Below are 23691 nucleotides of genomic sequence, written 5' to 3' on the forward strand. Positions count from 1 at the left end.
TATTATCTTCAAATACTGTTACATTGCTGAAAATCATCATAGAAACTGCAGAACCAACAAAATTACTTAAGGCCCATAAACTAAAAATTTTTATTATTGGCATCCCATCATTATCACATGGCATTCTTTGTACTATCTTCAGACTGTCTACTATCACCCTACAGCTACACAAATGTTTAGGCGGAATTCCAGAGGACACTAAGTACAAACAACTCTACTACTATAACCTTTAAACCTAGAAGCAGAACAAGGAAGCATAACGTCATGTTTAACATTTTTAATCACAGGCAAGAAGATGCCACAGCAGCCAACTGAAATCCAATACAGAAGAGGACCTTGTGACAGGCTAGTGACACCAAGGGGGAAAAAATTCAGTACACGGCAAAAACAGTGACTTTGATCCGATGATTTTCTTTTCTTCATATAAGCATACTGATTATACTATTATTATTATTAGTTATACATTTAACCATCTTTAAAAATTAAAGAGACTTTATCCTTAATCTTGAGCAAGAAACTGACCAGTGGAAATGCAAGCATATCACTTACTAATATCAGAATTTTTTAGTACACAATGAGATTTTTTCATCTTTAAAACAACTGTAGAGCACTAAAAAAGAAAAGCCAAGGGGAGTGGGAGGAGGAGGAGGAGGACCAGCCCTGCCAGACCTTATGACATATCATCGGGCCTTAATAATTAAAACAGTAGGGTCCTGGTGGTGCGTTAACTGAGAGACCAACTAGTGGAGCAGAATACGAAGTCTCAAAATAGACTGAAATACATGTGGAACCTTATATGATAAAAGTGGCATCTCAAATCACTGAGGCAAAGATGCACTTTTTAACAAGTGGAGCTCAGCCAACCGGTTAGACATTCAAAAAAGGGTAAAGTAGATCCATACCTCACACCATACTAAGAATAAGCTCCAAATGGATCAAGAATCCAAACATTTAAAAAAATGAACCCATGCAAGACCTAAAAGCAAACATGGGTGAATTCCTCTTTAAGCTGGTGTAGAGAAAGACTTCCTATCACTCAAAATCTAGAGTCAACAGAAGAAAAGACTGATAATTTTCACTGTATTAAAAAAAATTTTTTTAACTTCTACATTAAAAGAAACACCAAAAAAAAAAGTCAAAAGACAACTCAGAGACTGGTGAGAAGTATCTGTAACTTTTATCATAGATAAAACTATACTATATTATATATAATACAAAGAACTCTGAAACATTAAAGGGGAAAGATTAAACCTAATAGAAGATGGAGCAAAAGAGTTGAACGACAATTCACAAAAGAAGATATAAAAATGCCCTTATATAAATGAAAAGATTTTCAATTTCACCAATGATACAGTAAGAACCCATGAGTCTATGCTGATATAAACAAGTAAGAAGGAAAAACTCTTCCTTACAGTAGAAACCACCAGTGAATACAGAAGCACTGATGAAATTAGGAAATCACCATTTTGACAACCATCATAACAACTGATTCAGGCAAATACTAAAACTAGGGGGTAAAAATTTGAGAAGCATTGGGGTAGTTACTAAGCTTCAAAGTATCTAACCAAAAAAGGCAAAACACAGTAACTTTACAGAGAAGAAACCCAGCAGACAACTCCTTAATCATCAATGTTAACACTGTCAGTGATAAACTAATTGCAGCACATGCTCATGATATGATACAGAGAACGGCTCAATGTCCCTTCAGGGTGGATTCCTGCCAAAAGTGCATAACCTGAATCCAATCATGAGTAAACATCACACAAACCCAAATTGCAGGACGTTCTACAAAATGTCGGCCTGTACTTCTCAAAAATGCCAATGTTGTGAAATACAAGGGAAGACTATGGATTTCTGGATTAAAGGAAACGGGAGACTGCTGAGCATAACACGTGAAATTGGATTTCCTTTCACTATAAAGTACATTATTAGGATAATGGACCAAAACAAATATCAATAAGGTATGTAACTGAATAACAGTATTGCTTCAATATTAACTTCTTAATTTTGAGAACTATACTATGGTGACATAAAAGAAATTCTTGTTTTTAGGAAATTTACACTGAAGTATTTAAGAGTAAAGGGACACCAGGTGTACAACATACTCTTCAGGAAAGAAAAAAAAAGAGAGAGAAGAAGGGATAAAGTATACGTGATAAATGCTAACTTTTGGAGAATCTAGGTAAAGGGTATGCACGAATGTTTTCTATCATTCCTGCAACTTTTCCTATAAGTCTAAAACTGTGAACATTTTTTAAAAAATTAAACAATTATGCACTAAACAACACAGGTGAAATTTCAACATTTTACAACTTTTTCCAGTGTGAGGTTATTTACAACCACTGTTTTCTTTCTAGTGCTTTGTAGTTAAAGTCTAGCTTTGATACTGCCTTCTTCTCACTAGAGGAAAAGAGACACCTCTTCTATTACAGATGAGGTAGCACTTATGAGATAGTAATACAGTAACTCACAGCGCTCAAAAATTAAATGCTTCTACTTCCACTATAATAGAAGCTCTCATTTGACATGACTGAAATCCAGCACTTGATCACTCAATCTACCAACTTGATGGTATTTCTTTAATAACTTGGTTTTATTAAATCTTTCCAAAGCCTTCAATTTAGTTTTTTAAAAAAACAACAAATCCTATTTCGCAAGTTTACAAAACATCCAATTGAATCGCATGATTAGAGTAAAGGTATAAATGGCATAAACAGTTTTGGAAACACAAAAACTGTAAGCAAAAAACTCAACTACTGGGAGTAGAAGTACTCAGAAGTATCTGAGAAGAGCCTACCAGCCACAAGGGCCAGCGAGGTTGGGGCAGTCAACAAATTTTTCAGAGGAAAGAAGGAGCATTAATTAACTGAGGGAGTTAGTTGAGGGACTTTCTAATGCATTTGCAAGGTACCCCAAAGTTCAAAGACTAATACTAATTTGGAGTTTTATTTCACACAGCAACTCATATCAAGTGGTTATTAAAACTGTGTTTCTTTGTGAAAAATGGCCTTGTGAAAGATGCTGATGATGAAAGCCACATAAGAGCTTTACAAATTAATTTAAATAACAGAATCACAAGGGAAAGCATTTACATTTTCTCAGTGTAACTTAACTGCGTTTTATGAACAAAAGTATATTCCATGATGATATCTGACAATGTTGCCACACACACAAAAATCCCAGTACCAAAGTTTTAATTACTGTCTCAAATCTATAGTCACACTTTTATCTATTTGAACAATATTCAATAACCAATAAGTGAAAGGCTCCATCTGTCTTAGTTTATATTTTTCAAACACCCAGGAAAACATAATTAAATTGTAATTCTTTATGATAACAGTTGAATAAATCTCTATAAAACTGAAATCTATTTTTAGCAGTTTTAAGCATATAAACTTTCAATAATAGTAAAAAATAATATTGAGTTCACAGTTGTTGGACTGACTGTTCTAAGTAGTATCTTACAAGTATTAACTCATTTAAGCTTCCCAATAACTCCATGAAGTTATAATTATTATTCCCATTTTAAGGTGAGGATTCTAAGGGACAAACAGGTTTAAGAAACTTGACCAGCAAATAAATAATAGAGCCAGGAATCAAGTCCAAGCAGTGTGTGTTACCAAAATCCAGGCCAAGAAACCGCTCCAAGAGAAAAAATGCCTTTTTAAAATCACTGCTTTTGTTGAGTGGCATAAATTACGTGGTCTTTGGTCTCATGCTGTAGTAATCTTCGGATGGATGACTGGATGGATGGATGAACGGCTGAATGGATTATCTGTGTTCTGGTTTATGCTATCACATACATTTAAACTCCTCTACTATTTTGCTATTAAACAATGGAAAAACAATAAAACAAAACAAAACAAATGAAATAGAACAATGGACAAACACAACATTGAGATAAAGGAGTCAGAAAACTGGCCAGCAAAGGATGGATCTAAGTCAGCACTGCCTTTTTTAAGTACTAATAATTAATCTAAAATAAAGGTTTTCATAATTCAAAAAGAGTCATGTACACGATGTTCATTGCAGCTCTATTTACAATAGCCAGCACATGGAAGCAACCTAAATGTCCATTGACAGATGAATGGATAAAGAAGATGTAGCACATATATACAATGGAATATTACTCAGCCAGAAAAAGAAATGAAATTGAGTTATTTGTAGTGAGGTGGATGGACCTAGAGTCTGTCATACAGAGTGAAGTAAGTCAGAAACAGAAAAACAAATACCGTATGCTAACACATATATATGGAGTCTAAAAAAAAAATGGTTCTGATGAACCTAGGGGCAGGACAGGAATAAAGTCGCAGACATAGAGAATGGACTTGAGGACACAGGTAGGGGGAAAGGTAAGCTGGGACGAAGTGAGAGAGTGGCATTGACATATATACACTACCAAATGTAAAATAGCTAGCTAGTGGGAAGCAGCCGCATAGCACAGGGAGATCAGCTCGGTGCTTTGTGACCACCTAGAGGGGTGGGATAGGGAGGGTGGGAGGGAGACACAAGAGGGAGGGGATACGGGGACATTTGTATATGTATAGCTGATTCACTTTGTTATACAGCAGAAACTAACACAACATTGTAAAGCAATTATACTCCAATAAAGATGTTAAAAATAAATAAATAAAATAAAATAAAGGTTTTGCCTTCTATTTATTTGAAGAGAGCTGCAAAAGTGCAAAACTAACATAAACAATTCCACCTAGCAAAACATAACAAAGCTCAGGGGAAAAATAATACATGTTTAATGGTAACAAAGATTTCTCATGAAAACTATAGCAAAAAAATTCGAAATAGTTATGCTCTAATTAAATAACACATAAAGCAAAGTTGACATCTGCCAATTATTTCAAGTATTCCTGGCCAGTTCTGTCCTCAGGAAAACTCTGTTCTCTGATGCAAAAAGGACCACAATTCTTAAGAAAATAATTGTTTTCAGCAAAAAATCAGAACGTATAATAGGAAACAAGTGTTTGTTCTTTACTAAGTACTAATGGCAAGTCAAATGGTTTAATAAGGAAGTAAGATGTACTTTAAGAGGTATCCATTTTCAGCAAAATAAATAAAATAAAAAATAAAAAAATAAATCAGACTTTTCCCCTTCATAATCTCTAAGGATTATCAGGATTTAAAAGAGCAGGAAAATAGAAGATTATTTTCCTGCTCTTTTAAAAATCACTTGACCATGGAGAACCAGGAGAGCCGTAAGGTAAATACTGTTTAATTTATGTCAATGCACTCACACTCCCACCCCAGGACAATGCCATATATAATAATATCAAAAGAGGTCCTTGGGGAAGCACAAGGTAACAGTCCTGAGTACCTGAAGAGAACGCACTTTAAAATTATAATTGTTTTAAATTCTGCTATAGGGTCAGGAGGAAAATATATTACCTGTATATCAGGGTAGTCAGAGATCAGAGCCCCTTCCTTGTTGTAGGTATAAACTACAAAATCTTTGGGTAAAAGGTCCCTGCAAGAGGAATAAAACACACCATTTAAAATGATTTTATCTATTTGCAACTAAGGACACAACTTATAAGGCATTATCCCAGAAGAGATGAGCAGAAATAAAAACTTTCACCTGATAAATTGTTATTCAAAGAAGGAGCTACCATAAAACTAAAAGCTCATGAAGGGACCTGCATCTGAAATCATGCGTTGTCCTCACGGTCACAAAATGCTGGTTCATAAAACATACGTAACATCCTTAAAGTTTTCTGATACATCTCATAGGAAAAGTATAAATTAGGTTATATAGTACACCATATTTCTGGAAGAAAATAAATGATTTTACCCTCTTTTAAATCTCCTATATAAAGAAGCAGCGCTCCTTGACCTCCTAAGTACGGGGGCAAAATCTGTGTCAGCTGTTAGAGGAACCAATCATTGCTGATTCCTGAAGCTTCCTTCCATGTTAAGGTAGACTGATAGTGGAAACCACACGTGCAAAATAGGGTTAGCTTTGTCAATGAAAAGATATCCAGTGATGCTTGTTGAAGATGGTAAGGCAGACATTATTATCGACATAAGTATAGGAACCACTGCAAAGGGATTTTACAGGGCGGTGGGGAGAAAGACCAGGCTCAACTCCAAATACAGCACGGGGAAGTGGGAATTTATAACCAAGGAGCATGGTGAGGGTCAGTGGATGGAAAATTACTATGAGGAAACAACAGGGGTGAGGGACATTCTGGCTAAACTAACCTAACAGATTCTTGCTGAGGACAGGCCAGGGTGATCAGACATCACTGGGCGGGGAAGGGGAGTGGAAGATAAAGAACCTGATCAGACATCCAGAATGATCAGATATGGGGGGGAGGGGGAAGTTCTTGCTAAAACTAGATTTTACAACAAACTACACTGCTGGACCTAGGAGAAGGTTCAGGAACCTGACTAAAGTTTGGTCAAGTAAAGAATCTTTGTTAGTCTCCCTGCTTGTTCAAGGAAAGAAAAGACATTCTTCTTTCCTCTGAATAATACAAGTCCATTTCCTCATTCAGTTGTCTTTTGTTCATTACAGACCAGCTGAATCATCTATTGGAACCTGATAGTAGAGGATATTTGCTGGGTGGTGCTGGCAGTCAGGCATTTAATGAGGGGAGTTGCTATGAAAAATAAAAGAAAAACAAAGATTAGTAGTTAGAAACCCAGTTTCTAAGTCCAGGAGGAAGCCATCAAGATTTTTTAGACTTGAGCTTAGAGCATCTTCAGGTGTTAGACTGAGGTTGGCACTGGCCACCTGACACATTTTCCTAGTTTGCAGTTTCAATGTCACTGGTGATAGCATCAGGTATTCTGATGAATTTCCTGAGAGGTCCACACAGCAGGAGGCATGAAGCTCGCCCATACATGATCTATTGTAATCATTTTTTTTTGAAGTTTCTATCAAGTCTTCCAGCTGCAGCTTACAGAGTTTCAGGAAAAGGGCAGTTTTAGTTGTCAATGATTCCAAGTCAGAAAGGACAAAATTTGGAAATGTGAACTTAGAGAGTTGTAGCCAGATACAGGAGGAAACTAGAAGAATTCAGGATTTGGTAAAGCTGGCAAAATGTGCAAGATGAAAGCAGCAACAGTTCACTATAGTTTTCCATTGAAACAAACAAAAAAGCACATTCTCTCTACAGTCACACCCATTTCTGTGAAAGATAAAGTAAGACTAATTTGTTTGCAAGGAAGTTTGGTCTCATTAAATTTGGCCTGGTTATTTACATAAGTACAGCAAAAACAGTGATTGACCACATAGTACCTTGTTTGAGTTTGCTTTGCTGGAGCATTCCCTCTCAAGGCTAAGAAGCCAAGTCAAAAACTTGCCACCAGATCTGACTGCAATACCTATAGATTTGGGTGAATTCCTCTCTTCTGAAGGTTCCCCAAACATCCTGAGGTTCCTGGGCCTGCCAGAAGTGACCTTCCTTACTCACCTGTAAGGCAGGAAACCCTGTAAGCCAGGAACAGGATGGTTCTTCCAAGGGGAGCTGTATAAACATTGCCTTCTTAAAGTCAACCTTAGATCCTTAGAGCTATCTGGTCATATCTGATTCAGTACACATCATTCCCAAATATGACATTACAATCAAAGTCTTGGTAATATAAGAAAGGTTTCCAATTGCTTTGTGTTACAAGGAGGATAGATTTTGACTGAACTTATGCAAATAACTATACTGCCGTGAATATAAGATGCGTTAACACATCAAATAAACCTGATTAGTTCAACATCTCTCTTTTCATAAGGAGACAAATCCTTTGAGATTTTCCAAGGGCCATTTTGGAAATATCAAAGTTAGTTTGGGGTCAAAGAGACTCCACTTAGAATTTGATTTGGGGAAATTGTCAAAAATGCCAAAAGGTTTGAACACTTGACTAAATTGGATCACAGGTGTCACTGTGAAACAACACTTAGCTGTCCATTTAACCAAAGTCACAATTAAAAGATTTCAAAGGCACATACAGAAAGTTACCCAGTTATTAAAAAAAAAAACAAAAAACTCTTAGCTTTCTTAATATTGAGAAGATCTGGTTTTCTGAAATAATCAAAGACCTGATAAACACAAGACACACTGGAAATTATCTTAAAACACAAAATCTTATCCTCCCAAGCTGATTACTTAAGTAAAGAAAACAACCTTTTTTACCATTTCCTATTAAGAGGAAACCAATAATCTAAGAAAACCTTGTGTTTTAACAGAGAAAGAAAACCAAATTCTGGTTTTGTATCAGTGTACTATTAATACTAAGGCAAATTAAACAAACAAACCAAAAAACCTTACAAATAAATCCATCCAATAGTAGCCAGTTTTGACCACACAAGGAAAGATTCCTTTTCCAAGGTCCCTTTTCCACAAACTTTCTTTAGAAATTTTCTTACATCACTCAGTTTTTGTCCTACATTTTTCTTCTTTCTCATTCTGGAACAACCATTCATTCTACTTTGGGACAAAATTATCCTCTCTTACCCTTAGCAAAACATATCTTTCATACCCTTCCTTATCAAAAATACACCTTATATTTTCCTTGTATACCGTTTGTTTTCTTTACCCTTATTATTCCTAGTGGTTTCATTTATTTATATTGATTAGATTTTTTAATCATTAGTAACTCTAATTTTCAGTAAAAACTAGGAAGCAGGCAATTGCAAACTGTCTGCTACATACTATCATTCTGTAATAATGAATACATTATTTCATAATTTCTAGAGATGTGTCTTTTTCACAGTACAATTCCTCATGCTTACTAACAGACCTAAATATATTTAGCTTCTCTATACCATATGAAAACAAGATGCCAAAAGTAAATAAAATTAAATTTCTCTTCGGCAATTAATATTTCAATATTTTCTCTTATTTGGAAATTATGTAGTCAATGATTACCCATCTTTGACTTAACTTCGTATAGCTTTAAGGTTTCAAGTTATGAAAAAAATGTTTGAAACTATTTTTCAGGAGGCATAAAACATAATTACCATTGAAAAGTTCATTTATAAACTTTTAGTCCACTTACATCTATTTACTTGTTCTGAACAATTATACTTGAATTACTCATGAAAATTTCATGAGCCATTAATTAAACAAAGCTAGCCATCCATCATCTTAAGTTGTTTTTCTTGTTGACAATCACGCAAGTATCAAAAAAAAAAATCACAAAAGCGAAGAACAAAAAATTATATATTTATGGTTCTTGCCTCTTTTTTTTTAACTGCCATGCTTGACATCAAGCAATTCCTTTTTATTATACATTTTGTCCTAAGGGTTGATTTATAATTTATAATCTTAAATATCTGGTAGAGATAACATAAGCTTATTTGAATAGTAAACATAGGTGGAAAAAATTGCATATCTGCATTACATATTTAAAGCCGACAGCCCTGAAGTTGTCAATTTATCAACAACTGTATCAACAATATAAGAACTAGCAAAAAGATTATTCAAGATCATGTGAACTTAAAAACACTTGGGTTAGTTTCTGTATTCCTGAGAGTTTTAAGAACATAATTTATCTAAGTGCTCATTTATCTCTAAACCAATTTGAATAGAACTCTTTAAGGGATTTTATAAATTAATGTGATAATACCATCCAGAGGTAGGAAACTATCACACACCTATAACATACATATATATAGAAATACATAAACATACAGACACAAATAGAGAACTTAAGAGTTTTCATTTTAAAATTTTAGCCGTGAGTCAGTAAAACAGCAATACAATCTTATTTGTTTATCTCCACTTCGTATTTTCATCTGAATTGTCTCTGGCAAATAAAACAAGTTAAGGTCACCTGCCTACCAATACTTCTGGAGGAGACTTTTAAGATCTTCTCTTGCCGTGATACGTAATCTTCCTTTGCTGTGGTCTAAATTTTAGGCAACAGACTGAAGAGACATCTAACTGCTGTCTGGATGTTTCCAAAGCCCATGTGAGTGGACAAATCATTCAGTTCTATTTCCAAATAGCCTTTTGTTCTTCTTTTCAGACTCAGGTAGCTGCTTTCAAGGCTACCTGAGTTTCTTGAGAGCCCCCGACGGACGGCAAGGGACCAAAAATGGAAGTGGCTGTGGGGAGCTGAGGGGCTGCAGTGGGAGGGGAAAGTCTGACGGGTGTGCACAGATGGATGGAGGAGGTGGCGGTTTGAAGTGGGACATATCAAAGGATCCAAGGGAACTGGGGGGAAGATTGATGGTGGTAAGAGGAGGACGGAGGAGCAGAAGCAACAGGGAGGGAGCAGTATTAGAGCAGTCAATCTGGGGAGATCTCAAGTTTCCAAAAGACGCCAACAAAGTTCCAAATTATCCTCAGCAAAACATGCCAACAAGAACAGAAGCGAACAGAGCTGGCATAGCAGAGAGTCAACAGGATGTGAGAAGAGGTGGTTTAGTTGGCTGAGAAGTTCCAATGGGAGAAGCCAGATCCAAAAGAGAGAACAGAGACTTCACACAGAGTCAGGAAGAAAGAAGCTCCAGCCCAGGACACCAGGGAGTAATCCCCATTCAGAACACGGAGCCAGGAAGACCTTCCAGCCCAGGAGGTACCTGTCGAAAGAAGCCTGGGACTCTAACCCAGCTTCAGAGGGTATACCCAAAACCGTAAAAATCAAGTCAGCTTCAATGGATGTTTGTCTGGAGCAATGGTTCAGGAGTCAGAGTCACCAATGGATCCCCGATCAGTCAGTCAGGACTGAAGACAAGGGCTTCAAGGTGCATACTTAGGGTCCAGAGTGAGAGGTCGGGGGGTCCAGTGATGAATCTGATCCTATACGAGTCATGGCGCCATGACTGTCAAAGAAAAAAATATTCAGTGACACGTGTTAAAGATGGTGAGGCTAACCTTATTCAGGACCACTGCAATGGCATTTTACAGTGAGGGACAGAGATCAGGCTCAACTCCAAGCACAGCATGGGCAGGTGGGAATTTGTACCCAATGAGCAGGGTGGGGGTCAGTGGATGGAAAATTACTAAGATGAAACACCACGGTGAAGGAAGCTCTGGCTAAACAGACTCACGGATTCTTACTGAAGACAGGCCACGGTGACCAGACATCACCCGAGGGGATGGCGGAAGATGAGGAATTTGATCAGATGTTGAGGGTGGGGGGTTCTTGCTAAACTCACTTAGCAGGGTTCTTGCTAAAACTGGATTTTCCAAGGAAGTGTAGACATGCACCCAGGGGAAAGTTCAGTAGCCTGACCAAAGTCTGGTCAAGCAAAGGACCTGTGTCATTTGCAGCAGCAATGGAGCAGCAGTATACTCATCTCCAAGGCTTATGGACAAGGCATGGATGCAGGGTGCCAGCTAGTGGTTTATGAAGTAACCCTTAACCTTCTAAACTCCAGGCTCAGACTGTCTAGACTGTTTAAGAGATGGAGAGATCAACGGTTTACGTGCAGTTTAATCAGTTACACAGCCTGACTTTAGCCACGTGACCAATATAGTATAAAAGACCCCTTCGGTAAACATGATGCTTGTTTACCCTGAAAAGATGATGCTTCAGTCATATCTCAGTGGTTTGTAATCTGAAGACAAAGCACATCTGTGCAACTGAAAAAGGACCCTGGGGGGCTCTGTCTGGAAGTGTTCAAACTCCTTCACGATCTCCTCTGCTTTCTTTGTCCTGATGTCCTGTACCCTTTACCTTTATGAAAGTCTCCTTGAGTGAGCTTCGGAGTAGCCCGTGGAGTTTTGAGTCCTTTCCATTATCCAACCCTGTTCAGTCACTGCCCTGTCTCTCCCCTTTCTCCCCAACACATACACACTCTTTGCTCCCTCTGGTGGTGAATTTAAAAAGAATAAACTGGAGATGGTACTTGGCTTTGCTCTGCCCTTCCTCTTCCTTGGAAGTCACTGCCTGCCAGTGGGAGCACAGATTTTGCCACGCTCCTCCAGGAGCAGGCCTGCCACCGTGCAGGCTGACGTGAGTGGATGAATCTGCCTAATCCGGGGTTCAGGACTGGCAGGTCCATCAGGCTCTCAGTCTATGGTAAATCCTCTAACCCAGCCCTCATCAATAATAAAAGTGGTATTTTGACCTCCTATCTAACTCACCCTTTTAGTTTATGTTTAAAGTTGTTGAGCACAGGCAGAGAAAAGGTGTGCTATCTTCTGCCCCACAACCCACAGGCCCTGCCCAATAACCCAGCAGAAGTAATTATGTCCATCCCTCTGCAAGGAGGCTTCGTATCTTTCAGCAAGGGATTCATGACCAAAAAAGGTTAAGACTGCCATTGTAGAAGCCCTGGGAGGAAAAAAATAAGCGCTCACTCAAACAGAGTCCCCCGTTCATTGATAGCCATAATAATAGGCTATCTACCCTAACTCTTTCGCTAGTGATCATTAGCTTTGATGACTGCCTTTCAAAGATATTCAAAGACCTGGTTCCTCTTAACAAATGCCTGGAAAAGTACATTTGCCCACTAATTCAAGAAGCATAGGGGGACCTTCAAGATGGTGGAGGAGTAAGACGTGGAGATCACCTTCCTCCCCACAAATACATCAGAAATACGTCTACATGTGGAACAACTCCTACAGAACACGTACTGAACGCTGGCAGAAGATCTCAGACTTCCCAAAAGGCAAGAAACTCCCCACGTACCTGGGTAGGGCAAAAGAAAAAAGAAAAAACAGAGACAAAAGAATAGGGACGGGACCTGCACCTCTGGGAGGGCTCTGTGAAGGAGGAAAAGTTTCCACACACTAGGAAGCCTCTTCACTGGTAGAGATGAAGCTTCAGAGCTATGGAGGAGAGCGCAACAGGGGTGCAGAGGGCAAAGCGGAGAGATTCACGCACAGAGGATCAGTGCCAACCGGCACTCACCAGGCCGAGAGGCTTTTCTGCTCGCCTGCCGGGGCAGGTGGCGGCTGGGAGCTGAGGCTCGGGCTTCAGAGGTCAGATCCCAGGGAGAGGACTGGGGTTGGCTGCCTGAACACAGCCTGAAGGGGTTAGTGCGCCACAGCTAGCCGGGAGGGAGTCCGGGAAAAGGTCTGGACCTGCCTAAGAGGCAAGAGACCATTGTTTCGGGGTGTGCGAGGAGAGGGGATTCAGAGCACTGCCTAAACGAGCTCCAGAGATGGGCGCGAGCCGCGGCTATCAGCTTGGACCCCAGAGATGGGCATGAAACGCTAATGCTGCTGCTGCAGCCACCAAGAAGCCTGTGTGCGAGCACAGGTCACTATCCACACGCCCCCAAGGAGCCTGTGCAGCCCGACACTGCCAGGGTCCCATGATCCAGGGACAACTTCCCCAGGAGAACACACGGCATGCCCCAGGCTGTTGCAACGTCACGTCGGCCTCTGCCACCACAGGCTCGCCCCGCATTCCAATTATAACTACTGTACCCCTCCCACCCCCCCCCACCTGAATGAGCAAGAGCCCCCTAAACAGCCGCTGCTTCAACCCCCTCCTGTCTGGGTGGGAACAGATGCCCGGGAGCAACCTACACACAGAGGCAGGGCCAAAACCAAAGCTGAACCCATGAGCTGTGTGAACAAAGAAGAGAAAAGGAAATTTCTTTGTGCAGCCTCAGGAACAGCAGATTAAATCCCCATAATCAACTTGATATACCCTGCATCTGTGGAATACCTGAATAGACAACGATCATCCCAAAATTGTGGCGGTGCACTTTGGGAGCAACTGTAGACTTGGGGTTTGCTGTCTGCGATTGACTTCTTTCCGATTTTTATGTTTATCTCAGCTTACTGTTTAGCATTTGTTATCATTGGTGAATCTGTTTATTCGTTTGGTTGCTCTTTTCTTTTTTTTTAAAAACTATTATTATTTTTTACAATAATTTTTTAAAATTATTATTTAATTTTTATTTTTTCTCCCTTTTCTTCTGAGCCGTGTGGCTGACAGGGTCTTGGTGCTCCAGCCTGATGTCAGGCCTGAGCCTCTGGGTGGGAGAGGCAAATTCAGGACACTGAACCACAAGAGACCTCCCAGCCCCACATCATATCAAATGGCGAGAGCTCTCCCAGAGATCTCCGTCTCAATGCTATGACCCAGCTCCACCCAACAGCCAGTAAACTCCAGTGCTGGACGCCCCATGCCAAACAACTAGCAAGACAGGAACACAACCCCACCCATTAGCAGAGAGGCTGCCTAAAATCCTACTAAGTTCACAGACACCCCAAAACACGCCACCGGACGAGGTGCTGCCCACCAGAAAGACAAGATACAGCCCAACCCACCAGAACACAGGCACCAGTCCCCTCCACCAGGAAGCCTACACAACCCACTGAACCAACCTCACCCACTGGGGGCAGGAAACAAAAGCAACAGGAATTATGAGCCTGGAGCCTGAAAAAAGGAGACCCCAAACACAGTAAGTTAAACAACATAAGACATAGAAAGGAGCAGCAGAAGGAGGAGCAAGCTAAAACCCCACCAGACCAAACACATGAAGAGGAAATAGGCAGTCTACGGGAAAAATAATTCAGAGTAATGATAGTAAAGGTGATCCAAAATCTTGGAAATAGAATGGAGAAAATACAAGAAACGTTTAACAAGGACTTAGAAGAACTAAAGAGCAAACAAACAATGATGAGCAACACAATAAATGAAATTAAAAATTCTCTGCAAGGAATCAGTAGCAGAATAACTGAGGCAGAAGAACGGATACGTGACCTGGAAGATAATATAGTGGAAATAACTGCCACGGAGCAGAATAAAGAAAAAAGAATGAAAAGAATTGAGGAGAGTCTCAGAGGCCTCTGAGACGACATTAAAGGCACCAACATTTGAATTATAGGGGTCCCAGAAGAAAAAGAGAAAAAGAAAGGGTCTGAGAAAATATTTGAAGAGATTATAGTTGAAAACTTCCCTAACGTGGGAAAGGAAATAGGCAATCAAGTCCAGGAAGCTCAGAGAGTCCCATACAGGATAAATCCAAGGAGAAAAACGCCAAGACACATATTAATCACACTAACAAAAATTAAATACAAAGAAAAAATATTAAAAGCAGCAAGGGAAAAGCAACAAATAACATACAAGGGAATCCCCATAAGGTTAACAGCTGATCTTTAGCAGAAACTCTGCAAGCCAGAAGGGAGGGGCAGGACATACTTAAAGTGATGAAAGGGAAAAATCTACAACCAAGATTGCTCTACACAGCAAGGATCTCATTCAGATTCAACAGACAAATTAAAACCTTTAAGGACAAGCAAAATCTAAGAGTATTCAGCACCACCAAAGTAACTTTACAACAAATGCTAAAGGAACTTTTCTAGGCAGGAAACACAAGAGAAGGAAAAGACCTATCAAAACAAACCCAAAACAATTAAGAAAATGATAATAGGAACATACATATTGATAATTACTTTAAATGTAAATGGATTAAATGCTCCAACCAAAAGACATACACTGGCTTAATGGATACAAAAACAAGACCCGTACATATGCTGTCTACAAGAGACCCCCTTCATACCTAGGGACACATACAGACTGAAAGTGAGGGGATGGAAAAGGATATTCCATGCAAATGGAAATCAAAAGAAAGCTGGAGTAGCAATTCTCATATCAGACAAAATAGACTTTAAAATAAAGACTATTACAAGAGACAAAGAAGGACACTACATAATGATCAAGGGATCAATCCAAGAAGAAGATATAACAATTGTCAATATTTATGCACCCCGCATAGGAGCACCTCAATACAGAAGGCAAATGCTAACGGCCATAAAAGAGGAAATCAACAGTAACACAATAATAGTAGGGGACTTTAACACCCCACTTTCACCAATGGACAGATTATCCAAAATGAAAATAAATTAAGGAAACACAAACTTTAAATGACACATTAAACAAGATGGACTTAATTGATATTTATAGGACATTTCATCCAGAAAAATCAGAATACACTTTCTTCTCAAGTGCTCATGGAACATTCTCCAGGATAAATCATATCTTGGGTCACAAATCAACCCTTGGTAAATTTAAGAATATTGAAATCATATGAAGTATCTTTTGCAAGCACAATGCTATGAGACTAGATATCAATTACAGGAAAAAATCTGTAAAAAAATACCAAACACATGGAGGCTAAACAATACATTACTAAATAACCAAGAGATCACTGAAGAAATCAAAGAGGAAATCAACAACTACCTAGACAAAAATGACAATGAAAACACGACGACCCAAAACCTATGGGATGCAGCAAAAGCAGTTCTAAGAGGGAAGTTTATGGCAATACAATCCTACCTCAAGAAACAAGAAAAATCTCAAATAAACAACCTAACCATACACCTAAAACAATTAGAGAAAGAAGAACAAAAAAAATCCCTAAGTTAGCAGAAGGGAAGAAATCATAAAGATCAGATGAGAAATAAATGAAAAAGCAATGAAGGAAATGATAGCAAAGATCAATAAAACTCAAAGCTGGTTCTTTGAGAAGATAAACAAAATTGATAAATCACTAGACACACTCTCCAAGAAAAAAAGGGACAAGACTCAAATCAACAGAATTAGAAATAAAAAAGGAGAAGTAACAACAGACACTGCAGAAATACAAAGGATCATGAGAGATTACTGCAAGCAACTATATGCCAATAAGGTGACAACCTGGAAAAAATGGACAAATTCTTAGAAAAGCACAACCTTCTGAGACTGAACAGGGAAGAAATAGAAAATATAAACAGAACAATCACAAGCACTGAAATTGAGACTGTGATTAGAAATTTTCCAACAAACAAGAGCCCAGGACCACATGGCTCCACAGGTGAATTCTATCAAATATTTAGAGAAGAGCTAACACCCATCCTTCTCAAACTCTTCCAAAATATGCCAGAGGGAGGAACACTCCCCAACTCATTCTACGAGGCCACCATCACCCTGATACCAAAACCAGACAAAGATGTCACAAAGAAAGAAAACTACAGGCCAATATCACTGAGGAACATAGATGCAAAAATCCTCAACAAAATACTAACAAACAGAATCCAACAGAACACTAAAAGGATCATACACCATGATCAAGTGGGGTTTATCCCAGGAAGGATACTTCAATATACGCAAATCAATCAATGTGACAAACCATATTAACAAACTGAAGGAGAAAAACCATATGATCATCTCAATAGATGCAGAAAAAACTTTCGACAAAATTGAACACCTATATATGATAAAAACCCTCCAGAAGGTAGGCATAGAGGGAACTTACCTCAATATAATAAAGGCCATATATGACAAACCCACAGCCAACATCGTTCTCAATGGTGAAAAACTGAAACCATTTCCTCTAAGAACAGGGACAAGACAAGGTTGTCCACTCTCACCATCGTTATTCAACACAGTTTTGGAAGTTTTAGCCACAGCAATCAGAGAAGAAAAAGAAATAAAAGGAATCCAAGTTGGAAAAGAAGATGTAAAGCTATCACTGTTTGCAGACGACATGATACTATACATAGAGAATCCTAAAGATGCTACCAGAAAACTACTAGAGCTAATCAATGAATTTGGTAAAGTAGCAGGATACAAAATTGATGCACAGAAATATCTTGCATTCCTATACACTAATGATGAAAAATCTGAAAGAGAAATTAAAGAAACACTCCCATTTACCATTGCAACAAAAAGAATAATAAACCTAGGAATAAACCTACCTAAGGAGACAAAAGACCAGTATGCAGAAAACTATAAGACACTGATGAAAGAAATTAAAGACGATACCAACAGATGGAGAGATATACCATGTTCTTGGATTGGAAGAATCAACATTGTGAAAATGACTCTACTACCCAAAGCAATCTACAGATTCAGTGCAATCCCTATCAAACTACCAATGGCATTTTTTCACAGAACTAGAACTAAAAATTTCACAATTTGTATGGAAACACAAAAGACCCCGAATAGCCAAAGCAATCTTGAGAAAGAAAAGCAGAGCTGGAGGAATCAGGCTCCCTGACTTCAGACAATACTACAAAGCTACAGTACTCAAGACAGTATGGTACTGGCACAAAAACAGAAATATAGATTAATGGAACAGGAAAGAAAGCCCAGAGATAAACCCACGCCCATATGGTCACCTTATTTTTGATAAAGGAGGCAAGAATATACAATGGAGAGAAGACAGCCTCTTCAGTAAGTGGTGCTGGGTAAAATGGACAGCTACATGTAAAAGAATGAAATTAGAACACTTCTTAACACCATACACAAAAATAAATTCAAAATGGATTAAAGACCTAAATGTAAGGCCAGACACTATAAAACTCTTAGAGGAAAACATAGGCAGAACACTCTATGACATAAATCACAGCAAGATCCTTTTTGACCTACAGAAATGGAAATAAAACAAAAATAAACAAATGGGACCAAATGAAACTTAAAAGCTTTTGCACAGCAAAGGAAACCATAAACAAGACGAAAATACAACCCTCAGAATGGGAGAAAATATTTGCAAATGAAGCAACTGACTAAGGATTAATCTCCAAAATTTACAAGTAGCTCATGCAGCTCAATCAAAAAAACAAACAACCTGGGCTTCCCTGGTGGCGCAGTGGTTGAGAGATCGCCTGCCGATGCAGGGGACAAGCTTTCATGCCCTGGTCCGGGAAGATCCCACATGCCACAGAGCAGCTGGGCCCGTGAGCCATGGCCACTGAGCCTGCGCGTCCAGAGTCTGTCCTCCGCAACAGGAGAGGCCACAACAGTCAGAGGCCCGCTTACCACAAACAAACAAACAAACAACTCAATCTAAAAATGGGCAGACCTAAATAGACATTTCTCCAAAGAAGGTATACAGACTGCCAACAAACACATGAAAGGATGCTCAACATCACTAATCATTAGAGAAATGCAAATCAAAACTACAATGAGGTATCACCTCACACCAGTCAGAATGGCCATCATCAAAAATATCTACAAACAATAAATGCTGGAGAGGGTGTGGAGAAAAGGGAACCCTCTTGCACTGTTGGTGGGAATGTAAATTGATAGAGCCACTATGGAGAACAGTATGGAGGTTCCTTAAAAAACTAAAAATAGAATTACCATATGATCCAGCAATCCCACTACTGGGCATATACCCTGAGAAATCCATAATTCAAAAAGAGTCATGTACCACAATGTTCATTGCAGCTCTATTTACAATAGCCAGGACATGGAAGCAACCTAAGTGTCCATCGACAGATGAATGGATAAAGAAGATGTGGCACATATACACAATGGAATATTACTCAGCCATACAAAGAAATGAAACTGAGTTATTTGTAGTGAGGTGGATGGACCTAGAGTCTGTTATACAGAGTGAAGTAAGTCAGAAAGAGAAAAACAAATGCCGTATGCTAACACATATATATGGAATCTAAAAAAAAAAAAAATGGTTCTGATGAACCTAGGGGCAGGACAGGAATAAAGACACAGACGTAGAGAATGGACTTGAGGACATGGGGTGTGGGAAGGGTAAGCTGGGACGAAGTGTGAGAGTGGCATGGACTTATATATACTACCAAATGTAAAACAGATAGCTAGTGGGAAGCAGCTGCATAGCACAGGGAGTTCAGCTCGGTGCTCTGTGGCCACCTAGATGGTGGGAGGGACACGCAAGAGGGAGGGTTTATGGGGATATATGTATACATATAGCTGATTCACTTTGTTATACAGCAGAAACAAACACAACATTGTAAAGCAATTATACTCTAACAAAGATGTTACAAAAAAGAAAAGAAAAGAAAAAAAGAGCATAGGAATGCAGACCAGACATCGCACATGTATATACATCACTAGCCTTACTGAGGTGGGATCAGGTGAAAACATGACAAAATGAGAAGAGATTAAAAAGGGGGGTGAGAGACCACTGCTATGGACTGAATGTTTTGTCCCCCTCCCAAAATCCTTATGTTGAAGCCCTAACCCCCAGAGTGGCTGTATTTGGAGATGTGGCCACCTAAGGAAGTTATGGTTAAATGAGGTCATAAGGCGGACCCCTGAGCCAACAGGATTAGCGTCCTCACAAGAAGAGAAGCCAGAGAGCTCGCTCATCCATCTACCCCGCTTCCTGTGCACACAGGCCAAGGAGAGGTCATATGAGCACTGGCCAGAAGGTGGCCATCTGCAACCCAAGAAGAGAGCCCTCACCAGACACTAACCCTGCTGGCACCTTGATCTTGGACTTCCAGTCCTGTGAGAAAATACATGTCTGTTGTTTACATCTGTAGTACTTTGCTGTGGCAGCTCTAGCAGACTGATAAAACTACTAAAGACTTCTCTACCCCCTGCTCAGCTGTTTCTTGGGCCGATCATGATTTTAAAGTTTTCTTAAATACAACTTTCTCTTCCTTTAATTTAGATTTATTTTCCTTTGCTCTAATGTCAATGGAAATGCAAAATAGTATGGCTTTTTCCATACATCTACTCTTATTATTCTCACCTTTTTATCAATCTACTAAGCAATATCTAACTAGAAAAGATACCCATATAGCACTGAAAAAAAAATTACTGAAAAGCCAAAGTAAATTAAATTTCTTACTTATTCCTTTCCAAGTGAATAATATGCTCTTTTCCTTCAGCTTGAATGACATAAGATACCTAAATGCACAAAGGAGAAAAGAACAATAAAACACTATCTTCTAAATAACTTTTCAACAACAGAAATTCCATCCTGAATGAAAATAACTTGGTACTGACGAGAACTATTTTATGAAAGAACCTTAAATATACTCGTAAATCATAAAAATGTACTCTGATCATCCCTACCTTCCTTTAATAAACTACTGTGGAAAACAACCTGCATGTTTATCTAAACTCTTCTTAAATTCATTTATAATTGAGCTATAACTTAAGGGATTATTTTTACTAAGTCCATCCCTGTATTACCTATAGTATAAAGTAGTTCTTCCTTTTGTTTTAAATGAAATGAACCTCTTAGTTTCAAAAGATATTCCCTCGTTCTGGTTAGACGAAATTAATAGCCTTTTATGATTTTATATCTTCACATGGCTCAACACATTTCATCGCTTCTAAACAGACTTTCCCCCTCACGTGAACACCTTTGAAATCCGGATACATCGTACAGAGGCAGAGCAGTCTAACTGGTAGCACTCTGTTCCTTTCTTAATTAGTGGTACATTAAATAACAGTGTGATGAGGCAACTTACACTTACACATCCTCAGCTTGTGGGATCCTCTTCTCTACCTCAAACGCTAAAATAACTTGCCCAGTGACTCACTGTTTCATTAGCAAGAAGCACTTTAATGTGATCTCTAGAACCAGGGGATTCAACTTTGCCATAATTCTAATAAAAAAGACAGTCATGGAGGGACTCAACAAATAATAATAGTATCAGGAGTGTCCTCTTATTCTCCCTACTGTTTCTGGACTCTAAGTGAATGTTTTGCCAAGAAACAGCAGGATCTCCTTTCCTAGGGCACTTCAACATCTGACTTCTAAGGCCAAGACTGAGATCCAGGTCCTGGGGTTCTGCTTCTACATCCTGTGTGGGGACCTCAGGACTCTGCCATCTACCTCTCTCTCCACTGAGGCATCAAAAATACCAAGCTCCTTCCAACGCCACAGTTTTGGAGTGTGCGTTTCTATCCTTTCTGCTCTTCGACAAACATAGGACGTAAAAACATCACTGTCATATCCTCTGAGAAGAATTCTGAGAATCTGAGAATTGTTTTGTGATATTACATTCTTCCCCCAAACAGCTGCCTGGGTTGCTCATTCCCTTCCTTCTGGTCTTTGCTCTGCTCCAGGGTTACCTTCTTAGTAAAGTCTTCCCGGGCTGTCCTATTAAAAAACACAAACCGTCCTACCCCCTCACCCCCACACCCAATTCCAACATTCCCAACCCCCTCCCTGCTTTAATTTTCCCCAGAACACTTCTTACCATCTTAAGTAATCTCTATTATTAATCTATATTGCTTATTTGTCTCCTCCTCTCCTCCCACAAGAATGGAAGCTCCACAGGGGCATGGAGTTTGTTTTGTTCACTGCCATATCCCCAGTGCTTAAACAGTGCTTCCACGTCTTCCCCAAATATTTATCAGGGTGCATGCAGGACATTTACTACAATCCCAAGTATCTATGTGTGCAGTGTTGATAAAGGTCATCAGAGACACGATAAAGTAGAAAACATCGTCCCTGTGCTGCTAAGTGAAGAAAAGGGGAAAAATAACAATGAAAACACAAATTAATTCTACTCTAAAGGCAAAACAAAAATCAAAGAGTAGAATGTCCGGTTCAAAACAAGGAAAAATTATAAACTGTTCCACTGGAAGGAGATCTTAGAGTCATTTATTCCTTACTTATAAAGAAGTAAATGAAGACGAATGATCTACCCAATTCGTGGTAGCACCCAGAGGGAGGGCTAAAGCTAAAAGCTCCTGACGCTAACTCCAATGTTCTCTTCACTATGCCTAGTCCCTAAACAATGGACAAGCTGCCTTATCGTTAGAAATATATCGGCAATTCAGAGGTAATAAGCTAAACTCTCTATCCTTCATCACCTGTTACTGTTAAACTATAATAAAGTTAAATTATACTTCTATAAAGTTGAAGGGTTTGCAAAGTCAGTTGATATCCAAATATATTATTTCTGAGCTTTACAGTAAGAGAAAAATAGTATAAAAATTAATTTTTGTGCATTGGTTACCCTGTTAGCATATTATGTTTCTTCTGATATGGAGATAAAACTCACTTTTGAGCAAACATTCCCAGATATGAAATACATGCATATAACACACTACTATTCTCCAGTGTCAGTAAAGATACAGCATGCAGTATTCTACCTGTCACACACTGAGAGAGAGGTGAATTCTTATTCTTATAACAAGACCACTGTAACCATCACCAGTCAGGTAAGGGTCAGAAATCTATGTAACCAGCATCCTACCCTGGTCATAGAATTTTACTTAACTGACTATTTCATCCTCTTATGTTTCAAGTTGATTATTTTGTCTTTAAAAAAAAAAAAAAGCTACTAAGGATCAGTATGTCACTTTACTAGAATAATGTCCAATGGACACCAGTGCCGTAATCACTGGCTGACATTACTCACTGAACCAATCACTCCTGAAAATAACACCCTGTCTTAAAAAAAGTGAAATTTAAATACATATATATTTCTCAAGAGATAACTTACCTGCTCTGAGTAGGGCCTAGGGGCTTCTCTTCTTTCTCTAGTTAATCTCCAAGGAGTTATTATTTCATAAGAAGAGAGATGGGAGGTCTGTTGAAAGCCTACAGAAAAGGGAATAACAAACATTATATAACTGGGTATATAACTGAACCTGAAAAACTACATGTCCTAAAATACAATGGAAATCAAAAGCTGAATGTTCAATTCATAGAAAAATCATCTGATGTTCCCACACTAAAATATATATAGTTTTATACAACGTTTTATAGGAAAATAGCAATATACTAGATAAGTATGAGGGGGAAGAAATGTATTTCTTAAAAAAGGATGTCGGCCTTTATCCAAACAGTATATACACAGCAATCATTTTCAAACAATTTTTAGCTATAAACCCTAATCCCTTGTCTTAAAAGAAATCTTAAGGCATAAACACAAGGAAAAAACTGCTCCGGTGGGGAAATGGAGGGAAGGCATCTAGAACCTGGCACCGTTTACTACTGTCTCTTTTCCCACCCTCACCCAACATGAATGATACCCTGAGATGGTACGGGGATACTTACAATACGGCCAAGGACAATAAGAGGGAAAAGTTACTTTTAATGCCTGATGGATTAAC

The 23691-nt window shown here is 38.8% G+C and overlaps 1 protein-coding gene across 2 annotated transcripts in view; it reads right to left on the bottom strand.

The window, feature by feature from the left end:
* Window positions 1-23691, bottom strand: part of ADAM9 (ADAM metallopeptidase domain 9) — a 102954-nt gene that overhangs the window by 69513 nt on the left and 9750 nt on the right. For both annotated transcript variants that reach the window (XM_033415058.2, XM_004284897.4), the window contains exons 2-4: window positions 23079-23176; window positions 20462-20520; window positions 5401-5479 (exon numbers count right to left, since the gene is read on the bottom strand). In XM_033415058.2, the coding sequence (XP_033270949.1) occupies window positions 5401-5479; window positions 20462-20520; window positions 23079-23176 (236 nt within the window). The remainder of the gene's footprint in view (window positions 1-5400; window positions 5480-20461; window positions 20521-23078; window positions 23177-23691) is intronic.

The sequence above is a fragment of the Orcinus orca genome, chromosome 21, assembly GCF_937001465.1.
Source record: "Orcinus orca chromosome 21, mOrcOrc1.1, whole genome shotgun sequence".
In the NCBI taxonomy this organism is placed as follows: Eukaryota; Metazoa; Chordata; class Mammalia; order Artiodactyla; family Delphinidae; genus Orcinus; species Orcinus orca.